The 14,123-nt window shown below is 41.2% G+C and overlaps 1 protein-coding gene across 1 annotated transcript in view; it reads left to right on the plus strand.

Annotated features, from left to right (window-relative positions):
- The window catches only part of LOC145461481 (uncharacterized), a 479,224-nt gene extending 465,925 nt beyond the window's left edge, over positions 1–13,299 (plus strand). Inside the window, 2 exon segments of the mRNA XM_081445648.1 lie at positions 8,568–11,895; positions 12,745–13,299. Coding sequence (XP_081301774.1) covers positions 8,568–11,893 — 3,326 coding nt within the window. The 3' untranslated portion in view covers positions 11,894–11,895; positions 12,745–13,299.
- The last annotated feature ends 824 nt before the right edge of the window (positions 13,300–14,123 follow it).

Consider the following 14,123-nt stretch of genomic DNA (forward strand, 5'->3'; position numbering starts at 1 on the left):
GTAAAGCAAAGTGGACTCCCCCAGTTGACTTGAGCCATTTGTCAAGTGAGCAACAGGTGATTGTCAAGGAGATGTTGAGGGAAGAATCCGGGGCCTTCGCTATAGATGATGGTGACATTGGATGTGCCGAACATTTGAAATTGGAAATCAACCTGAGAGATGACGTCCCAGTACAAAAAACATACAATTCAATTCCAAAGCCCTTGTACGAAGAGGTAAAGTCACACTTGCAGGATATGATCAATCGTGGTTGGATAAGCAACTCAAAGTCACCCTACTCTTCCCCAGTGGTGTGTGTGAGAAAAAAAGACGGCAGTCTGAGACTATGGGGATGACCGCCAGGAGGATGAGGATGACCGCCAGCCCATCCCTCGCATCCAAGACATCCTGAATAGTCTCAGTGGGAACACTTACTTTTCAGTGTTAGACCAAGGAAAGGCATATCATCAAGGATTCGTAGCAGAAGAACACCGACATCTAACAGCGTTCATCACCCCCTGGGGTTTACACCAGTGGAACCGGATTCCTTTTGGCCTTAAAAATGCACCGGCAGCTTACCAGAGGTACATGGAGAAATGCCTAGAAGGTCTCCGCGATGAAATATGTATTCCATATCTTGATGATGTCCTGGTGTACAGTAGAACATTTTCTGAGCATGTAGACAATGTGCGAAAGGTACTTAAACGTTTGCAGGAGTATGGTATCAAGCTGAAGCCAAAGAAATGCGAGTTGTTTAAGCCCCGTGTTCGTTACTTAGGCAGAATAGTCTCAGCAGATGGCTACACGATGGACTCAGCAGACGTTGCCGCAGTGGCAGCCCTTAAGGAAATTAAACCAAGAACTGTTGGTGAATTGCGCAAACTCCTGGGTTTCATAAGCTATTACCGCCAATATATTCGCGACTTCTCCAGATTAGCCAAACCCCTTTATGACCTTCTTTCAGTTAAAGAATGCAGTGACCAGCCCAGCAGAGCTAAAGGACAGAAAGAGCACCCCAAGTGGAAGTTGCCGACATCGAAAGGACAATCGTCATCAAATCACAAAATCCCGTGGAATGAAAGACACCAAGAGCGATTAAACTTCCTAATTGAACTTCTTATGCAGCCAGGGGTAATGGCTTATCCTGACTTTGAACGACCATTTGTACTGCACACGGATGCCTCAAGCGAAGGACTTGGGGCGGTGCTCTACCAAGAACAAGGGGGGAAATTGAGAGTTGTTGGCTATGGCTCAAGGACATTGACGCCCGCGGAACGGAACTACCACTTGCACTCAGGAAAGTTAGAATTCTTGGCCCTAAAGTGGGCAGTTACTGACAAATTCAGGGATTACTTATTCTATGCTCCATCCTTCGCGGTTTTCACTGACAATAACCCGTTAACGTATGTGATGTCATCGGCAAAGTTGAATGCCACGGGGCATCGGTGGGTGGCCGAGTTAGCGGATTATAACTTTACAATCAAGTACCGACCGGGCAAGACTAATGTTGACGCGGATGTTCTGTCAAGAATCCCATTGGACATAGACAAGTATATGAGCGATTGTACAGAGGAAGTACCCAAAGATGTCCTTGAAGCAACCGTGGAAGCAGTTAGGGAACAGGCAAAAGGCACAATCCCATGGGTTACGGCAATTACCGCAGACTTGACAACTCCTGAACCGACATTAAAGGATCTGAATCTAAAACCCTTCAGCCCTAGTGAAATCAAGGAGGCACAGCACTCGGATAGTGCTATATGCCGCGTGCTTTACTACAAGACACACGGGATCAAACCGGGTGGTGGCCAACTGAAGAATGAACCCCATGGAGTTACCAACCTTATGAGAGAATGGAAGAAACTGGAAGTTGATGAACATGGTATCCTGCGACGAAGAACAAGCTCTAAGATACAATTAGTTCTGCCACACAACTTCATCCCAGTGGTACTTAAAGAACTACACACAGAGATGGGACACCTTGGAGTGGAGAGAGTCGCAGAACTTGCAAGGTCCCGCTTCTACTGGCCACATATGTACCGTGACATAGAGTATTTTGTGACACAACGTTGCAGATGCATCAAACAGAAGAAACCAAACACAGTCACGAAAGCACCTATGATGCACCTGATGACATCAGCACCCTTTGAAGTAGTTTCCATTGATTTTCTGCATCTGGACAAGAGCAAAGGTGGATATGAATATGTACTGCTGATTGTTGATAACTTTACCAAATATGCCCAAGCCTATGCAACGCGCAACAAGACGGCCCGCACTGCTGCTGAGAAGATCTACAATGAGTTTATCCCAAGGTTCGGTTTCCCAGCACGAATACATCACGACCAAGGTGGTGAGTTTGAAAACAAATTGTTCCACAACCTAGAACGTCTCAGTGGAGTTGCCAGCTCGCGAACCACTCCATACCACCCACAGGGCAATGGCCAGGTAGAACGCATGAACCGAACGTTACTCTCGATGCTAAGGACCCTCCCAGAGGAAAAGAAATCGAACTGCAAAGATTCCTTAAACAAGCTTATACATGCGTACAACTGCACAAGACACGAAACGACTGGGTTCTCGCCATTTTACCTGATGTTTGGCCGTTCCCCACGATTACCAGTTGATTTGCTGTTTGACCTAGACAACGACCTTCAACAGGGTGATTACCAGGACTATGTAAAGACGTGGCAAGCAGATATGAGACGGGCCTACGACCTAGCATCTAGGAACACCCAGAAATCGTCAGCCAGGAGTAAAGTGTATTACGACAAGAAGGCTTCCGCAGCAGTCCTACTCCCCGGCGACCGCGTACTTGTTAGAAACCTTTCAGAAAGGGGAGGACCTGGAAAGCTCCGTTCACACTGGGAAGAGCAAATTTATGTAGTTGAGGAACGCATATCTGATAGTCCAGTCTATCGAGTAAAGCCAGAACTTGGCCGTGGGAAACAACGAGTGTTACACCGTAACTTGCTACTTCCTTGTGATGCTTTACCACTGCCTAAACCAACGAGAACATCATCCAAGACCACCCAACTAAGACCTAGAGTGCCACCTCAGCCTGAAGACATTGGAGAGAGTTCCGATGATGAGTATGAGATGAACACACTGTCCTCTCCAGTCACCCATGAAATAGCCTTTCCGGCGGAAGTAGACACCCGTCCTATGGACCCACAGGACCACTGTGATAATGAAGATTGTGCCACTATGTCAGATACCAGGGACCAACCTGACCCACAAGTGGACACTGGTGACTCATCAGTGCCAAATTCATCCGTTCTAGATGTGACTGATATGGCCCCTGAGGAAAGTGACAATTCAGATTCAGAGGAACACCTAGAGGGAGCTACGCGACCTAGAAGGGAGAGACGACCCCCTAGGATTCTGACTTACAGTCAGATGGGGGTACCCGAGTACCAACGTTTAAACCCAGTAGTAAACGCAATTCAATGCCCTCAGGTGATACTTCCCTACCAAGTCATGGCCAACTGGCTTGTACCTCACTGCCGGTGTGTTCACTGCACCCCGCACATCCCATTTATTCCACAGCTGCAGTATATACCACAGCCCATATGGACAAACCAGTAATGAACACTCCTGAAGTCACAACTGATTACTCCGAGTATTAACCATGGACAAGCACACCTGTTGCTCGCCTTCTGTGACTTAACTCATAAGCGAAATTTGTGTTGGATTTTCCCTCTAGTTACAAACTGATAAAGACAAAACCTGCGGATAATGGAACTGCCACAATAAGTATTCAGTTTGAAACATGATGAGAACTGACGCTCCCTCCTAACCATTGTTCTTTTTGGTTTTGTATTTCCTGTTATAATGTCGGGACGACATTTCTGTTGGAGGGGAGTGTGTTACAAGTAGAACGTGAGGGACTGGGCCCAGCCCCAGGTTACTTATTATTATGGGATCGAAAATCCCACGCGTTGGCGAGAAAAAAACGAAACGAGGATCGATGAGAAAACGTGTTGTTATTGTAGTTTTGTAGTAGTTCCTGTGCGAGATTGAGTAGAGTGTAACACACTAACCACATCAAACTACAGCCAATGAAACACAGCTGTTCCCACGGTAAACATCCCAAACCCACGGCGATTCAAAGTCGTGTTTATGAACATACAAAATAAACTATAAACCACGAGGTAGTCTTTAGATGCTCAGACTTGCTCACACCACAACGAAAACCTTGAGGTGTGTGATAGTCTTTGCGCATATGGCGTGTGACGTCATTCAAAATGGCGTAGAAAATGCAGACGATAGAAGAAAAAATGTCTAAATAGGTCACCTTGAAACCACAGTATACCCAAGATTATGAACTGCGTCCTGTGAACGCAAAAAAAGTTCAGCTTTGTCATTCATAGTCCCTCGATATCAAATTTATCTCGAATTTCCTGGTTGAAATGATCACCTGCTGCTCAGGCCACATCCCACCTGCTTATTTTCAGCTTTTCTCGCCTCCCGCAAAGCTTAGGTTTTGACACTCTAAAACCTTCGACATACATCCGTCCATGCATGATGTAGTATGATAATCAGTGTTTCATCGAAATATCTAGAACTCCCTCAAGCGGTTTTCGTAGTTTCACTTTAAAAGGCTAAGTTTCTCCGTGGTTAGTACAGCTCTTCAGTGCTAACTTTGCATCGTCTGGTTTCTATCTTAACCAGTTAGAATAATATATAGCTCGATTACGATAGCGACCACATTCCGACAATCATAAAGAGGGGATTAACTGCAAGCTCTACCGCTTTCTAGTAGATAACAAAGTTTTTGGCTCTGTCAGATCTGATGTCTGTTACCATGGGAAAACGAAAGTATGAATTCGCCCAAATCGCACAAAGTATATTATAAAGTGCAAACTGACGAAAAATTAATTCACGGTCTTCCATATTTTACAACAGATCGATGGCAAAAGCAGCTTTCACGGGAGATTCATGCGATTTATGCTGGATGGTCTAGGACTGTGAAAAATCTTTCGCTTTGCGATCATGAACAGTTCATTCAAAATTACTTAAGCGAAACAGTTAAGTTGGTAAACCAATAAGTCAGAACTGAGTTAACACCTATAGTGTTTTATGCACGGTTAAACCAAACAGCGAAGAACAACAGACAACAAAGAAATTTGTCTAGCTTGATAACCATTATACTGATTATTAGATATGGTCAAACACTCAATGTACTTTGAAAGCTATTAGACTTAACGGTCAGTATGTGACAAAGAATGCACATAGGAAAGACATAATGTAACATACTTTCGAATGTTTTTATTTAATTGTTTTGCTCAACGTTTAAAACATATTTCAATTTTAAATTGTTTTGATTTCCTATTGGACCTCTTATTGTCTTGCAAGAAAACCCCCCAGTGTTGTTTCAGTTTCTATCACCGTTGTTTCACTTTCATCACAAGACCGAGAAACTGAACACGGTAAGTTTATAAACTGTAAGCTGTCTGTGCATGACTGATAGCGTTGAGTGCGCATATAATAAGTACAGCTGATTTTTAATACTTTAAATTTACACTGGGAGAGGTTTGCATGAATCGCGTGGCTGATTTTCTTTTTCTTGTAAGAGCTATTAGTGAGTCACGCGAAAATTACGTCACGCGAATAATTGTTTGGAAGCATCGTTTGCGCAGTAATAATTTGCTAAACTTTTCCTCCTCTTCTACGTTTCAGAGGAAAAGGTCCTGTTATTGACGCGTAGTCATTTTGGTTTCATTGTGGTCGACTCACCAAAACCAGTGAGTATAAATCACTATTTTAATAGCTTTGTTATCCATAGTAGACTGAAATCATTAAGTAAACTGTTTGCAGTCGATCTAATTTTTTAATGCAAAGAAAGAACCTGAGAGAATTTGTTGCTGTAGCATCGACCGTAATCAAGAACTACTTTTAACTTTAACGTCATGTTATTAAAGACTAATTTGAACCAGTTATAGTTAACGACGTTGGTGTGACCGAAACGCGATTGGAAAACTGTTTTACAAACTTATTAGTGTTTCCAAACACTGTCGAAAGGTAAATGTATTTCTCCAGGCATTGACTAACTGTGATTTGCTGTTTTTTATCCCACATCCCGCCCCTCAACATCAAATTTATCCCGCATTTCCTGGTTGAAATGAGCACATGCTGCTCAGGCCAAGATATTTTTATCCTGAATCCTACATCCCGCATTCCACGTCCCGCCATGATTTTCAGCTTATCTCGCATATCCTGCCAAGTTTATGTTTTGACACTCCAGAAACTTCGAAATAGATCTTCCATGCATGACGTATTAGGATAATCAGTGTTTCCTCGAAATATCGAGAACCACCCAAGTGGTTTACGTAGTTTCACTTTGCATCGTCTGGTTTCTTAACCAGTTAGAATAATATAGAGCTCAATTATGATAGCCACGACCTTCACTGAGCCAATCATGCAGTGATGATAAATCCCAAACTCAATTGTTTCCTGTAAGAAAGAGAAAGTTTTTAGCTCTGTCAATTTATATTGTTACCATGAGACGGCGGCAGAAGGAGCTCAATGAGATCGTGCAAAGTAAATTATAAAATGAGCACTCGCATATAACAAATATGAAGAATTACAACAGAACGATGGCAAAAGCCATTCGTCTTTAGCTGCCGTATTTGTCTTGTGAGCAAGTCAGCTAGTTTCTATGAAAGGAAGGCGAGGAATGTAAACTTTATCCATTAATCAACTCATAGTTACTAGAGGGGTATATAGTTTCAAAAATTGACAAACTTCAAAAGAGCAAACAAAGATGCCACGATTTATGTTGGAAGGTCCACACAGTACACAGTCTTTCGTTTTGCGATTATATATAATAGGCATAAGCCACACAACCGAAACTTTTCAGTTGAGTTATATAGTCTGTGAAACAGTAATAATTACCTATTGTGTTTAAAGCACGGTCAAGACCGAAATGAAAACAAAAACATACAACAAAGGACTTTGTTGGGCTTAATAATCATTTCAATCTATGAACTATAGTCAACAAAACAATATGATTTAAAAGGCATTGGATTTTGCCATCAGTAATCAATTCCACTATTTAGTTTGCATTTGTTTTTGCTCTTCAGTCTCTATCACTTTTGATTTAATTTCGTCCAAGGATCGAGAGACTGAACACGGTAAGTTTGTAAACTTTAAGCTGTTCGTGATTGATACCGTTTCATACATATATAGCGTGTATTTGAAAGCGATGTTTAATAGTGTCAATTTACACTGAAAGAGATTTTTCATGAATCGCGTGACTGATTTTCTTCAGTTTTTGAGTGCTGTAAGTCACCCGAAGAAAAAAATCAAACGAATTCTTGTTTGGAGGTACCGCTGTGGAGTAAAAATCTGCTTAACTTTTCCCTCTCAACAATTTTTACAGGAAATATTATCGTTGTCGGCGCATATCGGTTTTTGTTCCATTGTAGTGCAAAAGTGGTAAGTGCAAATCAGATTTAGCTTTGTCATTCATATTGGACTGAAATCATCACGTTAACTTTCACAGTCGCTCTGCACTTTCGAGGAAAAAAAGGGGGACTTTCGCGAGCTCAATGATTGGAGAAAACGGGAAACATTAAACAGTTAAATTATCACCGTCATTTGAGTAGAGTAGCCAGAACTGGAATTAGCAGTCACACACCAGATACAAAGTTTTATTATATATTTTAAAAAAATATGAATGTGACTGAGCTCGGCTATGTTCAGTGTGTTTTTCTTTTACTGATTGGACGCAATCTGCTCGGCCACATTTTTATTAATAGGCTAGGGTAGAGATTTTGGAGGACTAAACACTGCCGATAAATAATTTTGGGATCGATAAAAAGTCACAACAATACTTAGCTAAAAAAAAGACTAGTAAGCAGCCTGAACTTTAACGGTGATTTTTGCTGGAAAAAAAGAAAAACAAAAAGGCAAATGCAACTCTAAGAAAAAAACGCATTGCCCTGAAATGATCAACACGACGGTTTTCACACACGCCAAGACAACTAACTGCATTCAACCAACGGCCTCGTATTTTCATCAGTTTTCTTTTGTTTAGATTGGGACTATTTCTGCTCCCCTATGACAAAATGCAAGTCCATAACAGGACTACCCCAGCTTTGAATTCGCCATTACCCACTTAGACAACCAGGTAGAAAGACGTACAAAAATATATTATTACTCGAAATAGCTGCAAATCTTGATTCGTGTTATCCGCTTGACAGGGCCTATAGAAAGGGACGCCATGGGCATCAACACAGACATTTTAGAAACCATCTCTATTGGCTTGGTTGTTGCTATTTTCCTTCTCAACACTGATCGTGGTCTAAAGGCCATTGAGGTCTGCCAAGAATGTTTGATCTGCCTAAATAACGAAGTAATAAAAGCGGGAGAACTTTTCAATTTATTCAACATTTACATTTATCAAACTTTTTTCATTGCGTATTGTCATATCCGGGATTATACAAAAGCCTTAATCTACGGCAGGGAACTTCTTGAAATTTACCGCAAGTGTAGTAAAAAAGACGAGGAAAGAAATCTAACAATAGGAATGGCTAAATTATGTAAACAGCAATATAGATACAAAGAAGCAAAGGAACTTTATGAGAGAGCCATAAAAATCACGAAAGAAATGGGTGACAAAAAGGGAGAAGCCACTTCGTACGGAGACTTGGGAACTCTGTTCTTATCTCTTTCTAAATATGACACAGCTAAAGAATATCTTGAGAAAGCTCTTGCCATCAAAATTGAAATTGGTGACAAACGGGGAGAAGCCACTTCAAACGGAAACTTAGGAACTGTGTTTCACTCTCTTGGTGAATATCACAAAGCCAAAGAATATCTTGAGAAAGCACTTGCCATTAGAATACAAATTGGTGACAAAAAAAGAGAAGCAGCAGATTACGGAAACTTAGGAACTGTGTTTAAATCTCTTGGTGAATATCACAAAGCCAAAGAGTATCTTGAGAAAGCACTTGCCATTAGAATACAAATTGGTGACAAAGAAGGAGAAGCAGCAGATTACGGAAACTTAGGAACTCTGTTTCACTCTCTTGGTGAATATGACAAGGCTAAAGAACATCTTGAGAAAGCTCTTGCCATCAAAATTGAAATTGGTGACAAACGGGGAGAAGCCACTTCAAACGGAAACTTAGGAACTGTGTTTCACTCTCTTGGTGAATATCACAAAGCCAAAGAATATCTTGAGAAAGCACTCGCCATTAGAATACAAATTGGTGACAAAGAAGGAGAAGCAGCAGATTACGGAAACTTAGGAATTGTGTTTGAATCTGTTGGTGAATATCACAAAGCCAAAGAATATCTTGAGAAAGCACTTACCATTAGAATACAAATTGGTGACAAAAAAAGAGAAGCAGCAGATTACGGAAACTTAGGAACTGTGTTTAAATCTCTTGGTGAATATCACAAAGCCAAAGAGTATCTTGAGAAAGCACTTGTCATTAGAATACAAATTGGTGACAAAGAAGGAGAAGCAGCAGATTACGGAAACTTAGGAACTCTGTTTCACTCTCTTGGTGAATATGACAAGGCTAAAGAACATCTTGAGAAAGCTCTTGCCATCAAAATTGAAATTGGTGACAAACGGGGAGAAGCCACTTCAAACGGAAACTTAGGAACTGTGTTTCACTCTCTTGGTGAATATCACAAAGCCAAAGAATATCTTGAGAAAGCACTCGCCATTAGAATACAAATTGGTGACAAAGAAGGAGAAGTAGCAGATTACGGAAACTTAGGAACTGTGTTTAAATCTCTTGGTGAATATCACAAAGCCAAAGAATATCTTGAGAAAACACTTGCCATTAGAATACAAATTGGTGACAAAGAAGGAGAAGCAGCAGCTTACGGAAACTTAGGAACTGTGTTTCAATCTCTTGGTGAATATCACAAAGCCAAAGAATATCTTGAGAAAGCACTCGCCATTAGAATACAAATTGGTGACAAAGAAGGAGAAGCAGCAGCTTACGGAAACTTAGGAACTGTGTTTCAATCTCTTGGTGAATATCACAAAGCCAAAGAATATCTTGAGAAAGCACTTGCCATCAAAATACAAATTGGTGACAAACGGGGAGAAGCCACTTCAAACGGAAACTTAGGAACTGTGTTTCAATCTCTTGGTGAATATCACAAAGCCAAAGAATATCTTGAGAAAGCACGGGCCATTAGAATACAAATTGGTGACAAAGAAGGAGAAGCAGCAGATTACGGAAACTTAGGAACTGTGTTTAAGTCTCTTGGTGAATATGAAAAAGCTAAAGAATATCTTGAGAAAGCACTTGCCATTAGAATACAAATTGGTGACAAACGAGGAGAAGCAGCAGATTACGGAAACTTAGGAGCATTGTATCAATCTCTCGGTGAATATGTCATGGCTGAAGGTTATCTTGAAAAGGCAGTGTCAATTAGTCGAGATATTGAACACTTAGACAGCGAGTTCAAATTTCTTTGCAATCTTTCAATGGTGAAATTATGCCAAGACAAGATCCAGGAAGCGTTGGCCTGTCTGTTTCTGAGTATAAACAGAAGCGAAACTTTACGAAGTTTCTTAAGGGACAACGACGATTTCAAGGTATTGTCTTCAGACGTTCGTTCCTTTCCTTACCGGAATCTTAGTGCATTTTATTGTTTTGAGGGAAATCCGAACCATGCACTTTATGTTTTAGAGCTGGCACGGGCTAGAGCGTTAGCAGACTTGATGGTAACTCAGTATTCTCTTGAAAGCCAGATCTCAGCTGATCCGCAATCGTGGATTGGTATTGAAAATATCATGAAAAGAGAAATTAACTCTTCTTGTCTGTACATTTCTTATCATGGATATGATCTGTTTTTCTGGGTTCTCAAGACAAGTGGAATCATTCATTTCCGAAGAATAACAGTGAATGAGAAACTAGTTGCTGCCGGACCAGTTGGCAAGTTAGATAATTTCTTCGCGAAAAGCTTTCGAAGCTTTGGTGTTTTATCCGAGGAGAATTGCGAAGATCGATCTTTAAATGACGTTAAGAGCCTCGCAGCATTAAGACTTATAGAGGAAGAAGATGAAGAAAGTCAAAATTCCGAATCGAGCGCTTCTTTGCACTACAGAATGCTAATCAGTCCGGTAGCTGAACTACTTGAGGAGCCTGAGCTCATTGTTGTTCCTGATCGCTTCTTAAACCAAGTTCCATTTCCAGCGTTAAAGGATGAAGGCGGGAGGTATTTATCAGGGAAATTCAGAATCCGCATCGTTCCTTCTTTGACGACTCTCAAGCTCATTCAGGACAGTCCCGCATACTATCACAGTCAGACTGGTGCTCTAATAGTGGGGGATCCAGTTGTCGGTACGGTGTGTTACAAAGGAAAGGAAATGTCCTTTTCTAGATTACCCTGTGCAGGAAATGAAGCAGTCATGATTGGACGACTGCTAGGTGTTAAACCTTTGTTAGGACAGCACGCAACAAAGCAGGCAGTAATTGAAAGGTTAGATTCAGTGAGTCTGATACATTTTGCAGCCCATGGTAATGCCGAAAGAGGGGAAATTGCCCTTTCTCCAGTAGCCACTCCTAACAGGATTCCAGAAGAGAACGATTACCTATTGACGATGTCTGACATTGCACAAGTTCAATTGCGAGCAAAACTGGTGGTACTTAGCTGTTGTCATAGTGCATGTGGGCAGATTAGAGCTGAAGGAGTCATTGGGATTGCCCGAGCGTTCTTAGGATCCGGTGCACGATCCGTTTTGGTAGCTCTATGGGCCATAAGCGACGAAGCAACAGAGCAGCTGATGCGTCGTTTCTACGAGCATCTTGTTCGTGGGGAGAGTGCAAGTGAATCCCTTCACCAGGCCATGAAGTGGATGAGAGGTAACGGCTTTGACATGGTTTCCGAGTGGGCGCCGTTTATGCTGATTGGAGACAACGTGACATTTGACTTTGGGATATGACGGTGAGTATTTTTTAGAAGGAAAACATTTTTTGGCGGGGGGGAGGGGGAGGGAGAAGGGCCAGCTAATAAACGTTAACAAAGCTGTCGCCATTTCATGTCATAAGTCACGAGATGCAAATCATGCTAGACATGTCAACAACGGGTCTTCAAATCTTTTGCATTTAGAATACTCGCGGAGGGTTTTTATTAGTTGATAGTTCTCTCGAAGTCTCGCCCTCGCCCTCGTCAATGAAGCGTGAGTGTCTATGTTAACCATGTAAATCATCAACTCGACAAACAATATGTTTTCAAGACGTTTTTTTTTGTTTTTCGGCAATAACCTCTTGTAACTGAACGCGCACTCTGAGTGTCTGTGTAGCCAATAAGATTGCGAATTTACGCAGTAGTCAGACACTTTAGTACTCTGACTAACAACTCGATTATTTCGATCGCGTGATTGTTTACGAGGGCGCCGTCGGAGTCAACCATCACAGACATTAAGAGCGAATAGTCTAATTGTTCAGTGCAAATCTAGTAGTCGTGGTTCGCTAAAAACAAGTCAGGATATTTTGCTAAACATGGCCTAAAAAGCAGTGATCTTATTCCCCTAAGTCGAACAGAACGAAAGCTAGCTTTGCAATGTAAGACATATTGGCCTGTCACCGAGAATTAATTTCTAACTTACCTCAGAGTTTCGTTACAGGGAACAATGCGCTATCCTTGCCAATCCTTGCCAATAGTGAAAATTACCAAAATTTTCCGATCAGTCCAGCCAAAATTGTCTTACATTTACATTCTGACCGAAATTAGCGCAATTTCCGGGTAAGTGGTAAGCAATCACCGTCATTGGTTATTTTTCTGTTCTTGCAGAGACGCATGGTAACAGCAACTTCCCCGAGGTTTCAAGCGTGTTAATCCAAGATTGCGGTCACATGCATCAAATAAACACTGTTTAAATTCGTTACCACTTTTTGTCCGTGTGAGAAGTCTTATGAACGAGATCAGAAAGTGATAGCTAGAGATCAGAAAGTGAGTAGCCATTAGTTAAAGATCATCAACACAGGTGATGAGTATAGATAAATAGCTGTTACTGCAGTCGAGTCTTCGGTCAAATATTTTTTGGTTTAAAAGGTATGCAAACGAGGCGAAAGGGTCAATACAATGCAGAATTGACCCTTTCGCCTCGCTTGTGTGTCAAGCCGCTGACAAGCGCAGTGACAGCTATTGTCCTGATGTAACACTAAATTCTCAGAACGTACGTTAACAAAAATATATGGTAATTAAGCTTTATTAAGCCTAAATCTGTTTGATTTAACCCACAATCGTCGGTAAGCGACTGTTGGTTTAGTGTCGGTGGCGAATTAACGGCCTGTTCACATGGTCAAAAGTTGTCCCTGTTGAGAATGTTTCCCACTCACCCCTCCAGCGAGCCACTGTTACAGAGCGATTGTAAGGTATGAAAAATTAAATTTTCCTTCTTACCAAGCCTAGAATTTGCCTTCTCGTTCAAGATAAGCGCTTGCATGATTCTAGTTATTTTCCACCCAGGAGTCACCTCGCGCACAACACAACTTCTGTCTTGCGATTTAAACAGTTTGCCATTATTTTTAAAAACTGTCTATGGTATCATATTAAAAGTTCCATTTTTTAAATTGTTAGTGGGGATGAGTTTTCTTTTTGTATTTTTGTCACTCAGCCTTTTGACTTTTACTAATGTCCAAGAAACAAACAGAAACACAAGCAGGAAAAATACTTTGCTGAACTGTACTGGATTGTTTACAGATTCTGTTAATTTGTAATATGCATCAATCACTGATAATAATAATAATAATAATAATAATAATAATAACTTTATTTAAGTGTCGATGTATTTAGCACTAATGTGCTAATTGGGGACACTGTAAATAAATAAACAAATATTTCAAATATAACATCAACTATTAAGAATCCCAACTGGTGGGAGGCTGACCAGTTGGCTATTTACAAAACGCGGCCGAGGAGTTGAACTCGGGGCTACCGAGAACAAATCCAGATAGCGGTAGGGCGGAGGATTTGAACCAGGGGCCTCCAGATTTCAAATCCAGCGCCCTAAACCACTCGGCCACGCCGCCTAAAATTGATTTTAGGTAATCCAGCCAAGAAAGTTGTGTTTGAATACTTGATAAATGAAATGGATCACCTTATAATATCATTCAATTTGATTTGTCTCTCGCAAACATCTTGTATTACTTTAGAGCAATTACTGTCTC

This window comes from Orbicella franksi, chromosome 1 (genome assembly GCF_964199315.1).
Source record: "Orbicella franksi chromosome 1, jaOrbFran1.1, whole genome shotgun sequence".
Taxonomy (NCBI): Eukaryota; Metazoa; Cnidaria; class Anthozoa; order Scleractinia; family Merulinidae; genus Orbicella; species Orbicella franksi.